This window comes from Hippocampus guttulatus, chromosome 15 (genome assembly GCF_054856545.1).
Source record: "Hippocampus guttulatus isolate MCC_2025c chromosome 15, RoL_Hgut_1.0, whole genome shotgun sequence".
NCBI classification, from domain to species: Eukaryota; Metazoa; Chordata; class Actinopteri; order Syngnathiformes; family Syngnathidae; genus Hippocampus; species Hippocampus guttulatus.
In genome coordinates this window covers 9,061,827-9,079,330 of record NC_141275.1, presented here as the reverse complement: position 1 = coordinate 9,079,330, position 17,504 = coordinate 9,061,827, and the positions used below count along the sequence as shown (strand labels likewise).

The 17,504-nt window shown below is 42.4% G+C and overlaps 1 protein-coding gene across 4 annotated transcripts; it reads right to left on the bottom strand.

The window, feature by feature from the left end:
- Position 1: 1 nt before the first annotated feature.
- Positions 2 to 17,225, bottom strand: thoc2 (THO complex 2). 4 transcript variants are annotated; one of them, XM_086130973.1, is made up of 39 exons: positions 17,076 to 17,225; positions 15,378 to 15,433; positions 15,032 to 15,123; positions 14,835 to 14,886; positions 14,678 to 14,748; positions 14,227 to 14,348; positions 14,011 to 14,144; positions 13,371 to 13,531; positions 13,108 to 13,200; positions 12,766 to 12,921; positions 12,434 to 12,606; positions 12,141 to 12,336; positions 12,015 to 12,053; positions 11,783 to 11,913; positions 11,302 to 11,403; positions 11,029 to 11,113; positions 10,826 to 10,919; positions 10,624 to 10,704; positions 10,415 to 10,511; positions 10,075 to 10,192; positions 9,796 to 9,975; positions 9,412 to 9,576; positions 9,039 to 9,314; positions 8,700 to 8,841; positions 8,440 to 8,597; positions 8,013 to 8,141; positions 7,750 to 7,881; positions 7,456 to 7,640; positions 6,808 to 6,983; positions 6,594 to 6,693; positions 5,391 to 5,773; positions 5,224 to 5,282; positions 3,684 to 3,719; positions 1,824 to 1,955; positions 1,670 to 1,736; positions 1,436 to 1,590; positions 1,098 to 1,174; positions 855 to 901; positions 2 to 756 (listed from the first exon to the last, which is right to left on the bottom strand). In XM_086130973.1, exons 1-38 carry the CDS (start codon positions 17,138 to 17,140, stop codon positions 874 to 876), a joined length of 4,698 nt encoding a protein of 1,565 aa, XP_085987099.1. In that variant the 5' UTR covers positions 17,141 to 17,225; the 3' UTR covers positions 2 to 756; positions 855 to 873. The 4 variants fall into 4 exon arrangements, 3 of the variants coding, with proteins under 3 accessions (XP_085987099.1, XP_085987100.1, XP_085987101.1); XM_086130974.1 differs by having other exon boundaries at positions 855 to 896; positions 1,099 to 1,174; XM_086130975.1 differs by having other exon boundaries at positions 1,436 to 1,578; positions 17,076 to 17,224.
- Positions 17,226 to 17,504: the final 279 nt, after the last annotated feature.

Below are 17,504 nucleotides of genomic sequence, written 5' to 3'. Positions count from 1 at the left end.
GTGACACTATATGAAAACTATTTATTTTTTTTTGTCTTAAAAAAACAAACAACACATTGAGTACAGCAGATAAAATCTCCAAAGCAGCTTCCATTTTGGAGAACAAAGTTTCTGCATTTATGCCGTACAATTCTATTTTTCAAATCAGTTACCTTTTTTAAAATTTTTATAAATTATTTAAAACCTGATTAATACAACCACAAAAGGAACACATGAGGATATAAAATTGGGAGGGAAAAAAAAAAGAAATAACGTGAATTGCAGGTCACTTTCTTTATTAATGTACACAATATACAAAATGGTCCTTTTTTTCTGATTTTACTCTATCGTCTAACAGGGATTAAAAAGAAGGCGCAGCTAAATAAATAAAATGATGTCAGCGGGATATGAGGTTGTGGAAAGCGTATGAACATCAATAAAATGAATCAAAGCAAAGATGTTTTAAAAAAACAAAGACATTTCCAAGCAGACTACTGAAATAATAATCGGATGCTACAAAGTTAATCTCTCACAGTAACTTCTCTAAATATCAACATTGTCAACAGGGCAAAAACATTCCGACCTGTTTTCTGCGGGTTACAAATGGTAACAAGTCCAGCAGACAGCACGTGGGGGCATGAGAGGTCGTTAAATTAAAAGAAACAACCCCCCTCAAAAAAAAAAAACATGTAGGAATGGAGGTTGGCCATAAAGTCAACAGAGCACAAACGGAGGTGCTGAATTCTAGCGGCTAAAAAAGCCCCACTTTTTCCAGGTCTGTTGGTGAAAATATGGGAAAAAAGGAAAGACACAAGACGTCAGCGATTGGTGACAATGCTGCAGTTTGTTTGGCGTATTGAAAGAGAGCGTCTTACCTTGACCGAACAGCGCACATTATCTGTGCTTGTCAGAGGACTTATGGGTGTGAGCGTTAAGGCAACTAAGCAAGCACTTGAAATCCGCTCGCCAAAAGGCGCGACGGATTCTTAAAATCAATTTGTAGCCAAAGGAGGAGATTCCAGATGTGTCGGGAGGCTGGGCAACGTCGGAGTGCGCGAGCAAGAAAAAGTAGGAAGCGGTCTCGAAAGTAGGCGGAGAAACGCAGGGGTTAAGGATATTGTTTTTTTTCCTCCTTTCCTCCGCTGCTATCCCGCTTGTCTTTCTTTTCAGACTTCTCTTTATCACGTCGGGATTCCTGCAAGGCAAAAATGGACCAGGTCATTAATTAATTAAAATGCCAGTAATCTGTTCCAGCTTTCCATTGAAAAAAAAAAATAAAAAGGCAATTATTTTTTTAGTAAGAAAAGTACCCTAAAAATGTGGCCCTTAAAAAACATGATTAATGTAATGATAATTCTAAAGAATTAAGCGTGCGCATCAGGATTAATTTAATACTTTTGGAAAGGCATGTATTGCAATATGTGAGGCACGCGAGGGAAAAGCAAGCCTAACTGACCTTTTTCCCTCCGGTGGAAGTCCGTTCGGGCTTGACCGAGTCGCCCTTCTCTTTGCTGGAAGATTTGGATCTTTTGCTCTTCTCCTTCTCCGCCGAAGGCGGCGAGCCGCAGGGACTTTCGCATTGGCTGTTTTTCGCAGAGTCTGAGGAGAGAACTTTTTATCGTCAATTACATTGTCTTCCAAAATTGACCTGGGCTCCAATTTCATTTTTAGGAGCAATCCCACAACTTACTGGTTCCGTTCTCGTCCTTTCTGCGTTTCGGTTCAAGGCTGGCCTCACGCTCACCCATTCCAATTTCCTAGCAGACAAGCGAGAACAAAGTCCGTTGGCAAAGGTGGGCCAAACGTTGTTTTTTCCAAATATCAAGTCTTATGAGGATACCGACTCTCTTCCTCTCTTTGCGCTCCTTTTCTTCTTTCTTCTCTTTGCATCGGCCAAGTGCGTTCTCGGGATCAGTCTTCTCCAGCTCCCTCTCCCTGCTTTTCGACCGCGCTACTGAATTGTAGTTGACGTGGTGCTGCAATGACAATTAGACCCAGACAGAAGGAAACAAAGAGCAAGTCTCTTAATCCACACATGTTGAATTTTGCCCGTGGTGAATAGTGTCCACATATTTGAAAAAGAGAAAACAACGTTTTGCCAACAGTCCCTTTTGGCTTTAAAAATTGTCGCAAAGAAGGCAGGTGGCTATTCAGCGATGTCTGCTCCCTGCACCTCATGCATCGATCTTCTATGGTAATTGACAAAGTGGAATTCAGCATCTTGAAGTGCTGCTTCCACCAGTGGAATTACAAGTGAATCTTCCTGGGTGGTGATGTGATGCGAGATTCGTTTGCAGTCTGGACAGGGGATTCTCGCAGTCTCCACAATTTCCAGTAGCACACCAAAAATCAAGAAAGAAATAATGTTCGAGTGAGAAAGGTCATCTCGACAGTGTGGTCCTTGCTACACTATGTCCAGTCATCAAGGTAACAGAAGCAGCCACAAACTCTTCCAAAACAGTGATTTCAAAATGCAGCATGAAATAGATGTGATTTTTTTTTTTTAATAACTGTGTCTAAGACACATGGGAATGGTTTTAATTGTGAAACAGATGCAATGTATGTCTCCTTGCATGTTGTACCCTCCTCCAAAGTAGCTGATCTTACCATCTTCATAGAGCACTGTAAAATCCTGTGGAGGACACTTGTGCACGCACACAAAATAAAAAGTCCCAAATTGAAGGGGGGTATTAATTTTTCACATTGTTGAGACATTTATCATTACCAAGGCCGGGGGTCGGCAACACACGGCTCCAGAGCCGCATGCGGCTCTTTAGCAACATCTAGTGGCTCCCTGGAGCTTTATAAGAAATGGTTGAAAAGATTTTGATAGTCGGCTATCTCAATCCTTTCACTGCTGACGAGGTTTGAAAATGACGGATGCAGCACTCTTGTCATTTGTCACCCCAGCTTGAATGTTTTATGCTTTTGTTTTTTAATATTAACAGTGCTGATTTAGACTTTGATGACATAGTTCAAGATAAAAGAAATGTGTACGATCAACCATTTGCATAGTTTTGATTGGCACTGACAGATTGAACTCGGATGAAGCAGAATTGATGACATTTTGCTCACAGAGTGCAGAGATGAAATATTGTCACATCAACGCAAGTACAAATTAATTCTCGACTCAATATGCTCTTGAAACTGAATACATGAACTACCCTGTCTGGTTATGATACAGCAGAAAATACTTCTATCAGATGATTAAAATGTTTTTATATATCGTAGACGAAAATTGATGAACTGGACTCACTATCGTGCACTTATGCTACACTTAATGTGCATTTTCATCATTTGAACAGGGATCCAAACTTCTGTTGTCCAAAGATATCTGTTGTGATTGTTTGATAAATAAGTCGCCTATTACTTTGTGAGGCAAATAAAACGTGCAACAATCCGTTTCATACAAAAGGAAACACATTTAAAGCTGCCGTATTCAACATTTCACCGAGTAGATCATGTCGAGTTGTCCACCTTCTTGCGGTACTTATGTGATGTCAAATCAATGAACCAAACTATGACCTATTTGCTGCAGAATTCAAGTACGGTGGTGGTTTTCGCTCTTTGTATGCACACGAATCGGCATGCTGTCGACAAAATGAAGGTGGCGAGTATGCGTGTGAATTTGTCTTGAGGGAGGAGCTATCTAACGCAAATGAACGAGCATCGACCGAGACAGAAGTAGCAGATTCGGTTCAAACCTTGGACGAGGACTCCTTGGGATCGTTGCTATTGTCCTGTGGGGATGAATGGAGATGACAGATGAGCTGAAGGAGGGTGGGGAGGTTTGGGAGGAGGTTTTCAGACAGCAGTAGAGTCGGAAGATTGGATTTGGAAGGTGTTGGGCGGGGACAGGGGTGAGGGTGGGGGTCGGGGCTCGGCTGGCCGGACCAACGGCGGACTGCTCCCTTGACCTCTGACCTTCGGGGACTTAGGCTTTGACATGATTATCACAGAGGAGAGATAATTGGCTCAGCATGTGGAATGTAAATACTTGATAGAAAGCCCTGAGCATGTATTCAATAACAGCTAATGTCATTAATGCCGACATGCCTGTGATCTGAGGTAGCGTACGATATAAATCATGTAAGTATATGTTCATATGTATAAGAATACTGTACATCAAAAATGCTCGTGGTGATAACGTGCGTGTGCATAAGGTAAATGTCTGCATCTGTGTGCCTGGGATAAATCAGTGAGCGTGTGCGAACGTGCATGAGACTACATCCCTACAGAGATAACTGAGGCTGTCACTTACAGTTCAGGATATGACACAGGGAGCCTATTTCTCTGGTGGAAGGTTAAATATAGACCTATCACAAGCTCCCAGCAGATTGGGCAAAGCTCCAGATGTTCCCTCACGGTTGCAGCCTGTCTTTGTTGTCGAGGCAGGCTTACTTTCCACAGCATTTTTGGATGATTCAAGACTGTGATATTCATCATCTCTGTTGATCTCGGCTGCTGGTGGCTCCTTGGAATGAAATGCTTGCCGGGAGGTAGCGGGGCCGCTGATGCAGACGGCTGTCGTTGTCAAGGCAGCGCTGCGGAGGCTGTCAGGACCAAAGTGACTTGCAGCTTGCATATGGGAGGATTGATCATACGCTGATCGAGGGTGGGGGAGGGGCTGATGAATCGGCCCCAGCAAAGAGGCACTCCGTCAGCAGAACAACATCCTGCTCTCCGCTGGATTTGGCAACGATAGGAGAGGGGCGCGGGGGGGTTGGGGGCAGTAATATGCTTTCATCGTAGTAATCAGGAACTCTTTTCAGCTTGGCAAAAAAAAAAAAAAAAGGAGGAAACGTTGCAAACTCTCAGTTGGGGAGGGGTTTTTGGGGGCGAATTGCCAAGCCATTTTCCGCAAAGGTAAAAAAAAAAGGTTTAAAAAAATCCATCAGGAATATAGAAACGTATACAAAATGTGTTTTCTTCCCAAGGCACGCTGATCGCTTCCATTAGTATGAAAATATATCAATATTTCATTATGAAAATACTTAATATTTACAATTTTTCTTCACTTAGTCCTTCAGGAGTTTCCTCCCAATTCTTGAAAAAATATTCAGCCAGTGTCCACGGAATGCTTTCAAGCCCTCATGGATTTGGTGGGGCTTTCCAGATGCCATGCAGCCTGTGTTTAGGGAAACCCTCCTTGGTGATCTTCAGGGGTGCTGGAATGTGCAACGGCAGGGAACGCTCCGGCAGATAGAGAAGTAATGGGCACAGCCTTCCTCAAGCCATACTAACCTTAACAGACGACGAGTGGGATGGAGAAGAGTGACTGTCGAGCTTTCGTCTTTTGTGATCTGAAAGGAGGCAAGAGCTTATTTCTCAAATGCACGCTCTTACTTTTGTGCCAGCTCAAATGATTCTTTGCAAAAACGGTATGGCATAGTCTCACGAAGGCTCCTTACCCCTCTCAGTATCAGCTGATTCCGATCTGGGAACTGGTGACTTGCGAGAACCGGCCACAACGCTCCTGTCACCTTTCTCCTTGCTCTTCGACTCCTTGATGGCATCGCGCTCCCTGGAAGGCTCCACGGACTCCCCGTTGCCTGCTTTGGACTTGTCATCTTTGATCTTCTCTTCGGCCTTGACTTTCTCTCGGTCCGCCTTGGGTGTCTTCTCCTTACCCTCGCGAACCGCCCGCTCATCCTTCCCTGCTCTCTCCTCTCTCAGCTTTTCTCTGCGGGCCTCTGCCTTTGTATCAGGAGTGCTGCCAGGTGTCTTTTCCTTTTTCTCTTTTTTCTCCTTGCCACTCTTCTCTTTGTCGTCACGTTCTTTCATGGTTTTGGTGCTGGGAAGAGAAAAGGCTTTTATTTTCCTTGAAAAGGTTTGTAGGACATTTTGCTGAAGGGCCAATATTCAACGACTTCAAGTACAGTGGAACCTCAGCTCACAAAATTATTTCATTACACGAGACTATTCGTGAATGGCAGCAATTTGTCCAGCTTAAATGAATGGATTCTCCCACTGCACAATCTACAAATGCAGCGGGGGCGAATCTTTTGCAGGTGTTACGTTTTAAAAATGTGTTTCTCCATACTCTAAACGCTCTGTTAAGTTCATCAGCGATGACTGATAACCAAAAATATGGGGCGACAAGGACACCGCCCTACTAGGAAGAGCTCACTGTACAATGGCAGAACTGCAGCACCCCGGGGCACAAACGCTAGGATTTTTTTTTCTTTGACTTTCAACTTGGAGCATATTATACGGGCAATGAAATATAGAACAATAATTACAATTTTAGCTACATTTTAAAAATCTTACCAACTCAAGCTTTGTTCGCAAAAAGAAAAGGCACTTTTATTAATCATTTGGTATAGTACAGAGAGTTACTAGTACATTCCTCCCCCACCCTACAAAAGGCTCGTTGCACTAGCATAACCCTTTATTTATTTATGCTGTACCATTGATAAATGAGGGTGCCGAGCCACCCACATTGGTCTCTGTGTACAGCCCCGGCATAGCTTGTGAACCAGAGTAATATTGGTCTCAGTATGTTCTTCAATCAAATTGCGAAAAGGGGCGTTCGCGTTCCACAGATTTGAGACTACCACGCAGAGTTGGAGACTTCGTCAACACTCGAGGCACGTGATGTCTGGATCACTCACCTGTTGAGAGCACCATTCCCATTGCTGGCGGTCACTTTAGCTGCTGCACTGTTGGATTTGTTTACTGGCTTTGTAGTCTGAAATTTATCCTTCCCCCGATCTGCAGGCAAAAAAGCCAGATTGTTTTTAACCACATTATTTGAGGATATTAATGGCTCAAATGCGCTGCCACGCACTGCTTTCATCAGAATGATGCCAACGTCAAGTCACTCACCACCATCTTCGGACAACCCATCCTCTCCCTTCATCATGGCTGTTGTGGGCTTGCCTGTGCTGCCTGGTCCATTCTGCTGACTGGCTGGAGTAACATTACGTGCTGGTGGTTCTTTGTGGTGAAACTCATTCTCAGGGACCATGCGCACCTTCTGGCTTTTCAATCGACCTGAGTAGCTGCAAGATGTAAAAGGTTAATAAAAGGTTTCATGTGGAAGAGATGGAAGAGACAGAGGCTTTTGGCTGCCTCACATTAAGAAATGATGAAGTGATCCCTGTTCATTCGAGTAGGTGTCCTATATAAAACATCTTTTCAGGTGTAAGTCCAATTGTTTTCATTTCATGTGCTCTAAAACGCACCTGCGGATGAACCATCTTGCATCCAGATCAGATATGTTGCCCAGAAAGTGTTTTGACTTAATTTACTATGTTTGAGGCCAATAATTATTTTCACTGACTGGTGTGGAAAATACTATCAATGTTGGTGATGGCGGAATATCAAATTTCATCGCAGGTGAATAGAGTGTTTCTTCAAGCCAAATTAATGGGTCATGTCATCAAGTGAAAAAACAGAATCACAAAACTAAACCTCATGGGAGTGAATTTAAAAGCTCCACAGAGCGCTCAACTGCACACAATGCTATGTTACCCCATCGCTAAGGCATAGAGATCTGGCCTCTTCTCCTTCTCCTTAACGCAGATCTTGTGGACACGATACTCCAGCGCTTGGCCCAGATTCAAAACCTTGGGGTAACATGGCAGGATTTTGATGAGAACGATAAGGATGTTTCGAATGTGAGTGTAATCGCCCGTTTCCAGGCAGTGAACCGAAGCCTAGATGGAAGAGAGAAACAGGCATACATGAGAGGATACCTTTAACAGAGACCCTGGTCTGCTTGTGACCAAGGCAAGAGTCGAATATAGACAATTTACGGTGGCTTACTTTCGTCAGCATGTAATGCCATTTGTGCACCACATGCCTGAAGTTCTCATAATCGAGCGGATTGGCTTGTTGACCTCCATCAAATCCTGAGGCCCGCAAAATAGTCAGGAAGCCGGGGTAATTGCCACATTCCTGGACCACACCACAAGAGTTGAGATAGATTGATGTCAACACTAAATGTACTATAAAGCTATCTTTCCACACACACACATACACACACGCGCGAGCGGATTGCCGCGACTGAAGCTAGGATGATACCATACCTTCTCATAGACAGCACGATCACTATGCCAGCGAGTGACCGTCTCCAGCATGCAGCAAAGGAAGCGCCCATATCGGTGAGACTCATTCTCTGTACAACTGGCCACAGTGTAAATGATGGCCGAGAACACCTGCAGAGCAACAGAACTCATTGTGCATGCTTCGACAAATAAAATACAGAACTAAATCAGTCGCACCAGTGAATTATGGTCAACAGTTGCTGTATATATGCAAGTTTTGAAATCCAACGACACTCTTAAAGTAATTTTTGAATCTTTAATAATGTAATCACCAGATTTTCCTTGCTGATATGAGCAATTATAGTTATAATTTTCGTTATAAAAGCCATAGAAGAACTCAGCAAGGACACTGCTGCTAACAGTAGGTGAATTAAGTGGGTGTAGTTGCATGTGCAAACAACTGTCTTACCCTGTCATAGCACAGGAGAGTGCAGAAGTTGGGTGTCATCTGCTGGTGTACCAGCTCGACAAAGCGGGCGCAGTAAACAGCGTCGATGGAGGAGAAGATGCAACGAGGGAACAGACAAAGCTGCAGGAACTTTGTAATGGTCTCATTCTTGGTAGATTCTGTCGAATAATGTGTAAAGTTGTATTATTAAGAAAGACGGGGAAGAGGACGATTCAGACACACTACGTAGGTTGCATGGGTATGCATTGCACAATACTTACTGGTCATCAACCACTTGTCTTTCTCCAGTTTGAGGCGATGGAGCACCCTTTGGACGTGCTCCAGTTGCTTTTTCTCCTCCTCCTGCAGTTTTTCCTGTAGAGCAGTGCAGCGTTCCTTCTCTTTCTTTTTCTTATTCATAGGCTGCGGTGGAAGAAAAGCAGAATATTGAGACAATAAATACAAATGGTTTTGTGCACGGTAAAGCTTCAAACACTGTTTCCTTCTTCAACTACTGCATTTATGATAGAAGAGTGGAAAAATCACAGCTGCAGAAAAGACTTAAGTGTAAAACACCAATACGGTATTTCAATGTTTCACGTTTCGGGCCAATTACTCACTATTTCAGGATTCTCGTCAATGGCCTTGATCTGGGCCTTGAGCTTGTTGATCTCACGCTCGTAGGCTGCGTGGGGCACAGCCAAGTCATACATGGTAAGAGACCAGAAGGTGGCATAGAACTGGGGGCGGAGGTCTTCCCAAACCCGGGCTGGATGGAGGGACATCACAGCCTCGTGCACCGGTGTCATGACTTGCTCACAAGCCGCCACGTACTTCTGCACCTTCTGCTGCTGCCGGTTACCTTTCTCTGCTTTCTTCAGCTCGTCGTACTTTGACTGAAAGCAAAAAAAAATAGAGGGACCAGATGATCTACTGCTGTCTTGAGTGCAATGAGTAGAAAACTCCCATCTCATGCCAAGTGTGTCCACTCACCAATATTTGATGAGCGTACATTGGGCGAGAAAGGAAGAACGCAGCGTCATGTGGAGTATGAAACTGGTTACAAAGTACATCAATGGGGGGAACACGCTTGATGTAGTCCTCAGTGCTGAGGTTGGATGCCAGGAAGCCACCAAACTGCACCAGCGTGTCATGGCACTGCATGAAAGAAAACGTCAGTTGAAAATGAAGAACTCCTGCATGTGCATGCACAAATTCTCTCCTGTAATGTCACTACAAGCTTGTTCACACACGTCCTTACTTGATCAAAAAACGAGAAAAAAAAAAAAAAATTCACTGGAGCAAAAGAAGAATCAAATCCAAAATCCTAATGTGAGTATTAGACCATCAAAAGCAAGACATTAGGTAGAGACAGACCTGGTCATACAGGTGGCCGACTAGTTTGAGATCTTTCTCTCCACTTTCGAGGAAAACCACACCATTTCTTTGCTGGACCATGAGTACACAAAGCGGCAGGGCCAGTTCATGATCAAGGAGAGCATCCTTAAGACGTTGTGATGATTTTTTAGTGTTCCTTATTTGACCAAAGTAACCACCCTGTGGGTAGAGCGCAGGTGTTACGACAAACATTAATAAGTACAACGCAAAGCAATACACTGGATAAATCAAAGCCGCCAAACACAAATTAGTCAATACCTCAGCTTTGAGTTGTTCTCCTCCTGTCATTGCTTCGAGTTGCTCTTTAGTCATTTCATCTGTGACCTCAATGCCAGCCATTTTCTGCACCACTTCCTTTAGGATCAGCAGGTCAAAACTGCACAAAGAAACACCCGATGTAGGAAAAATGCAACAGCAGCAGCAAAAAGTGTGTGTTTGGATTCCGTATCATTGCTAACAACACTGATTCAAATCTATTAATAAAATGTCAGCAAACGTGCAAATCATGGAACACATTTGATGCAACACCCGGGAAGGAACTTTTAACGACAGTAAAGGCAAAGTAATATGAAGGGTAAGGTACTTCTATTCAACTGACCTTTTTCCTGCTTTTAGTTGATTGGTGACATACTGAAGGAGGCCAGCCAATTCAATTGGATATTTTCTGAACACAGCTCCACATAGACTTGCCAAGCCTTGTTTGACAGATGGAACAGGAGCGTTAGGCACTCAATACACTTTAAGACGGCTTTGTACTAATTAACTGATGTATGGAGAGAGAATGCAGTTTCACATTAAGACCCATACTTTGTAGCCATGATGAGATTGTGGTGTCGTCATGCTTCATCTTCTCCTTCTCAGGATTGGCCAGAGCTTCAATAATGCAATCTGAACATATTGGGTTAAGAGCAACAGCCGAGATAAACTGTAGACAACAGCCCTTGATAGGCATACCCCGCTATCGAAATCACAAAGACAGTCACGCGGACACCAGGACAGCGTAGGATACAGGCCAAGACATCGTAGTTGAGGGATGTGAGGTATTTCAAGGAATCCACCACCGGACCAATGAGGTTATCGTACCACTGGATCTGTGACAGCATCTGATAAAAGAACCGATGTCAGGGCACCACTGAATTGCTAGAAATACCCAAGAAAGGCAAATCTACTGGAGCATATTCTTTTTATGATCTGTATGTACATTACACTTACATAATCAAACAGGATGGTGGGGTTGCTGTGGCTTAGTTTTCCAATCTGCCTTCCAGATTGTTTCACATTCTCTTTGGTCAAGCGCCTAGAGAAAGAAAATCACATGAAACCACAAAAGAGAAATTAAAACATTCCTGAAGACTTCACCAATATTAAGGATGCCAGAGTTGCACTATTTATCATCATGTCATCCACAAGATGGATGTAAGTAAAAATACATAAGTGCAGGAAATGATAGCGTTTCACTCGTGCTCCATTCAAAATGGAACTTACTTCATAATATATCGAGCTCCTTCCACAGTGTGAGCTTTGACTTTTACCAACAGGGGGTGGCTGGAATATGTTTCATTTTTCCATTGTCCGTACAGGCGGTACCTAGAGCAAGAAAAAAAAAAAAGTGGATTTGATCAAAGTGAAATTGATCAAACGTATAACAGTGTAACAAATGTGTCCTTCTGTCTGAGAGACAAAAACGCACATGCACTCACACAGGAACAAAAGCATTTCAAAGCTGCCACGGAAGAGTAAATTGAGGCAGCCAATTTCGCTGTGAACCACACTCAACTTGTATTCTAGTCAATTTATATCGAAGGCTTTCTTTGTCATTCTTGACACAGTGGTGGATACACTTGGAAGCACAGCTTCTATTTCCTTGACGGCCAGTAAACACCATCCTGGAGAACTGCCTGGGGGTTTACGACGCCTCACTCGCATAACAAATGTACCGACTGATCTATGCGTGCCTGTGTCTCACCTGTGATGGTAGGGAAAGAGCTTGAAGAAACCCCACAGCTCCTCAGACATGCACGCATTGCACTCCATCAGCGAGAGGGACGGGAGTAGCACCTGGTCTGCAACGCTTAGGAAACAACTCAATAGTGTTTCCTGGGACCAATGAACAGTGAGCATCAGTGTCAATTAATTCATGCTTGAAACATACGGTATGTACTAAGACACAGCACTTAGATGGTAATTTTCAAACAAACCATTTTGTCTTTGCTCTCCAAGCCCTCGCTGCACGGGTACTGTGAAATAAAGGACATGCAATTGGGAGTCTATATCAAGATAACGCATGAGTGCGCGGGTGAACATGTAGCAATGCAATCGTGTACCTCTTTCATGAATGCCTTGCCAAGACGTACGATCTTGGCGAAGAGGATGGGGTCATGTGCGAGGTGAGGTCCCAGGTAGCCGAGCATGCTGAATGCTTCCCGGCGCAAGTCTTCAAAGCTCTCTGCGGGCTTAGGGGCTCGCTTGTTCTTCAGCGGATGCATCACACATCCCCGTGCGCCTTTGGGGAGGCCAGCCCTGGGCGAAACAGGGAAATGTGTCCATGTTGGCGACAATCTTTTATACAACTCAAGTTAACCTGATTGTGTCGTAACAGGCGTGCAAGAAATCGTACCCTCTGTACAAAGGCTCCACACTCAGGTGCAACAGCTGACAGAGTGCCAGAGCAATGAACTTATGTGAAGTAGCATAGAAGGAAGGCATCTGGTCCATGATACTCTGTGCGTGGTGCCAGTCCCCAATCCTGAGAAGTGCTTCTAACAGCCCCAGCTTCTGGTTATCCGGTGGCTGCGAGCGCAAAAAAAGTTTGCCATATCATTATTTGACTTAAAAATGTCACAGACCGGCAAATAGAGCAAAGTTTACTTTGCACATAATTCTTAAAACTAAGTACATCAAGTAACGAGTACATAATAGTAACCAAAGAATGACACAATTTCCCAGTACCTGCTCAATTTTCTCTTCCTCCTTTTCTTTCTCTTTTTCCTTGTCTTCACCTTTGTCTGAAGGCACCACCACCATGACCAGTTTGCGAGCAATTTGTTTGGCCTCTGAAATAACTAGTTTGTGTTCCTCGACAATGGCGGCATCTAGCGGTAAAAGCTGGGATGACAAAGAGGTGGGCAAGATGATTATAATACAATTGATTAATTTAAGAATTGCAATCAAATAGATTCGAGTATTTCCAATTTTCAGATTTAATATAATTCATTCATCAATACTAAAATAAAACTGAAATGGCGTAATAATTTAACAACTGCCAGTGCTATTGTAGTTGATTCTCCTTACATGGACATAGAGATCTTCCAATTCTATCAGGTTATGATGTAGTAGAGCAGCAGCAATGTGGTATAATGACTTGGGGGTTTCCTCATTTGGTTCCTGGAAAAGAAAAGACGAGAAATCAATAACAAATACAATCCAACTTTGTGGCTGTTTTTAATCGTAAAATAATCAGGTAACTAGGATTTGAATGTTGCATGGTGAAATGACAACAATATTTGAAAACAGTTGTGAGTTTCAGTCTACGATATATAAAACTTTGTTCTTACCTGATAAAATTTGAATTTAAAGCCAAGGATGTGGCAGAGAGTGAGTGCTTCGCACATGTAGGACTTAATGAGGGGCAGGAAGAACTCATCTTGGTCTGATCGACTTTCATACACCTCCAGAATGATGTCCAGAACACGGTTTGGATCTAAATTGAAACATCCTGTTTGGGCATAACAAACAAGGCGGCTTAAATAATGTATTTATGTGTTCAACTAAACTCACAGAACAGATTTTAACAAAACAATGAAGTTGCACTGAGCAGCAAAAATGTAATCAAGCTTCTCATGTGGTAAATCTCTGGTGTAAGGAAAAGGGGTGACTTTAGTAAATATTAAACATCAACAATCATGCAAAAAGTTATTCCAGGCAGCCAGAGCAGAGAGGTCAGTCATGGATCACATCTCGTTTTCAGTTAACTTCAGAAGTTTGGAAACATCAAGGTTCAACTTCAGCTGTTTTATCTGGAGATGACCAGATCAAGCTTTCTAATAGCATGCTGCTTAACACTGATGGGACTATGACATCATGACATGACATATGACCTCAAACATCTCTGGAATGTGATGAATTAGTACCCTTTAAATCTTCATACATGTAGCAGATTTATCTTCGTAGGCCTAAAAGGGGGAAATGGGGTACCTATGAGAGACTTGATGCTTTCCAGGACAATGTGGCTGGTGATGTTGCCAGACAGGTCTTGGCCAAGCTCTGTGATTAGTTTGGCGTAGCCCTCGTTTTCCTCCCTTAGCAAGTTGAACTTCTGTTGCTTGTAACTGACAAAAATCGGCATACATTAAACAGAATGAGAGTAGTAAAAATATTTTCCTCCATTCCTGAAATGTGTGCCCTACTTACAAAAGTTTTGTCTTGATTTTCACAATCTTCTGATTGAATTGATGGGCTTGTTTAATGAGTCCAAGAGATTCAAGGGTTTCTGGATCCAGACGCTCTTTCAAAATGGCCTCCGGAAGAAAAATCTGAAAAAATAACAGTGTTTTGAAATTATCCTGCGCAATAATATGTGACAACAAGTTAATGAATTGTTTCAATGACAACAGCTAATTCTCCCCATCAACACAATGGAATGAATTAACTGCAGCAATTTGATGTATGAAAATCACACAATCTTCCATATCCCTTCAGTCTATGGCCGGGGCCCACCCTACTTCATTACTTTTTAATTTATAAATACATTTCATCGGATCAACAGGGGAAGTCGGTGTCACACTCAAACTACTTCTCTATTCTATTACCATCATGTTAAACATCAATATTCTATCATGAATACAAATAAAATAACTCTTACCAAACATGCTCCCACTAATTGAATGTAATGGTCACGCTTGTTTTTCTCCTCCAGTGCAACAGTCTCTAAATCTAAGGAGAAAAAAAATGATTACAGACCGTCTCAATTTTGAACTTAAGACATGCTTGCGGTCTGTTTAATATGAATCTAACATTACCTAGGACACCGAAGACATCAGCTAAAATCGATGGCATGTCATCTCGGAGTTCCTGAGAGGAAAAAACAAAACTGAATGTTAACCGGGAAAAATCTATTCACAGTCGAAGTGACTGCAGATGTTGGTCTCATCAATGACACCAACACAACTTCACATTGTTAATTAGGAGGAGAAGGAGGTAAAAAAAAAAAAACTACCATCATCTCTCCAAGAACGTTGGCGGCAAGGTCCAACTTGAGGTTGCCCTGTACAACTTGCCAGCAGAGCTCATATAAGGCCGCCTGGATATCTAAGTGGTTCAACAGACAAGACATAGTTTCTCTGAATGTATGTTACTTTGCACCAGAAAACTTAAGCTTTGGGATTTAGGATGTGCAGTTTTTACGACAGCCCTAAAAATACAACTACTTATCAATGTTCTGCTGCTATATTGTTTTTGTACCAGTTAATGTATTATCGTAACTTATCTGAAATAGACACAGAATGCATTGGAAGATAGTGTTTTTATCCCAGGTAAGCAAAGTAAACTCCCACTAGAGTTACCTTTAATCTGACATCCATGATCTATTTTCTCTGTTAGTCCTTTGCAGAGTTGTACACTGGAGGGGGAGAAAAGGGAAATAGGGATCAGTAACACATTTTGTTGAATGTCTAGTGCAAGTGATTATCACTCGATGCCTTATCTTGTGAACAGATTACTACAGATTCACATTCACTAATTCACAAGGAGCGAAGCGGCAAACAGTCATGCTGATGATAGATGCTACGGCTGCAAAGCGTAAATCTGCTATAAAAATATTTACACAGTGATGATGAACGTTCACAGAGAGCTAAGATTGTCAAGCCAAAGAGGCAAAGATATACAAATAAACAGCAAGAACACTGACATTTGAAGTATGGTACACACAAAACTCTTTACAACCTTAACAGATATGCACAATTCCATAAGTTAAAAAAAGTGTTCTTGTTCTTGGCACAGACTCGAATGTTCAGCGAAATTGTTCGGGTGATGGGGGCGGGGGAACGCACATGTGCCAAATGCATGGAATTGTTGAAGTGTAATATGGCGGTTTGGTGATGAAGTGTTGCCTCTTTGAGGAAAAAAAATACAATACAAATGTTTCCTTTAAAAATGTCTTGGAACATTTAGTGTAACCGTGATCTATCATTTCAATTAAACTCAGGCTAATGGTTAGTGTCTTCTTTCCTCTAACGTGTATGGTTAGCAGGTTGTTTTAAGGTAAAAGTGGAGGACGTGAATATAACAGCATGCGGAGCAGTATTCGAGACAACATTGACAATAACAAGTAAACTCCTAAATGATAGCCATGGAATACAATGATCGACATACCTGGCCTTTAATTGCAATGGGCCTACGCCGACCAGCACATTTGTGTGTGAATGTGCTACAAAGTTACAGCTGACTTAATAAGTTTTTGACCACAAACTTATGTGCTTATAAAACAATTATTAATTAGCATACATATATATATATATATTATATAATCATACAATAGCTATGGCTAGTTACTGAAAACAAATGCTCGGTAGTCATCAATGATGTTATGCAGTTTTAGTATTTTCAATGTCGGTTGCGTTACGTCGGTTTGTAAACGCGGATTTAACTCGATTCAATATGTGAACGTGAAATTCAATGTGTCGCAAGGAATCGAGATCGAGCAACAGCTAACATTGTTGCTAATTTAGTAGCATTGTGTTTAGCTCCGTCGTTCCCTCCACTGAGTTATAGACAGTTACTGCTATTCATATTACACGACGACGCCTGGTGTCCGCGTGCTGATTCTAAATAAATAGTTGACGTCCGTGAGATTTCTTTAAAACGCAACAATTTGTCTCTAAAGTTCGAAAATGGGACAGAGGGCTGCACGGATGCTAATTAGCATAGCTTTACAAGCCATACCATTACAATTTCATGAGCTATTAAGAAAATGCGAATGGCAAACACGTAGATATTGTTAGTTCATATCATTCGCAGTTGTTGATCAGTCCCGACCTGCGGGCAAAGAATAGTCCCGTCACATTACCCATTTTACATTCGCAACAAACACAATTTAATTAATAGCGGCCGGTAAACTGTACGCTAGCTAGCATTAGCTGCACTTGAGCGACTGCCCAGGCAGCTAAGAGCACAATTATAGCTCGTTACATAAATAGCTGCAGTCCGGGGGAGTTGTGTTTGTTTGTTTCCTTTTCTAATTGTGTTGAAGTTGGACCACTCACAATTCGTGTTTTCCCGTTTTCTCCCAATTTTTGACCCATTCGCCAGGGAGGATAAGTGTCGCCATCTTCCATCCACAGCTGCCGGATGTCTTCGTCGGCAGGGTCAAATGTGCTTGGCTCCGCTGAGCTAGCCAGCTTAGCACGCCGATGCTACTGCGGTTAGCGCACAGATGCATGGTGGGACGTGTAAGGTGGAGAGCCTCTCTTACAAAGACGAACTTTGACTTCAAGTAAAAACGTAGATAACGTTGACTGATTTGGAGTTTAAGTTCATTACAATAAACGACAGTGTATTTAATGACGGTGCATTTTCTACTCGTTTTCGTGTTAAATGTTCAGGAAACAACAGCAACAAATGACACCCATGACTCGAGGACAAAAGTGAATAGATACACATTTAATATTAAAAAATAAACACATTTAAACATA

Bases quoted from the DNA above. Each gene is read 5' to 3' on its own strand.
- thoc2 (XM_086130973.1), bottom strand. From the start codon at position 17,140: ATGGCGACACTTATCCTCCCTGGCGAATGGGTCAAAAATTGGGAGAAA. The intron at 14,145-14,226 runs GTAAGTAGGGCA...GATTTTTGTCAG, and splicing joins AAAATCAAGACAAAACTTTT to TTACAAGCAACAGAAGTTCA. The intron at 13,532-14,010 runs GTACCCCATTTC...ATGCCCAAACAG, and splicing joins AAGCATCAAGTCTCTCATAG to GATGTTTCAATTTAGATCCA.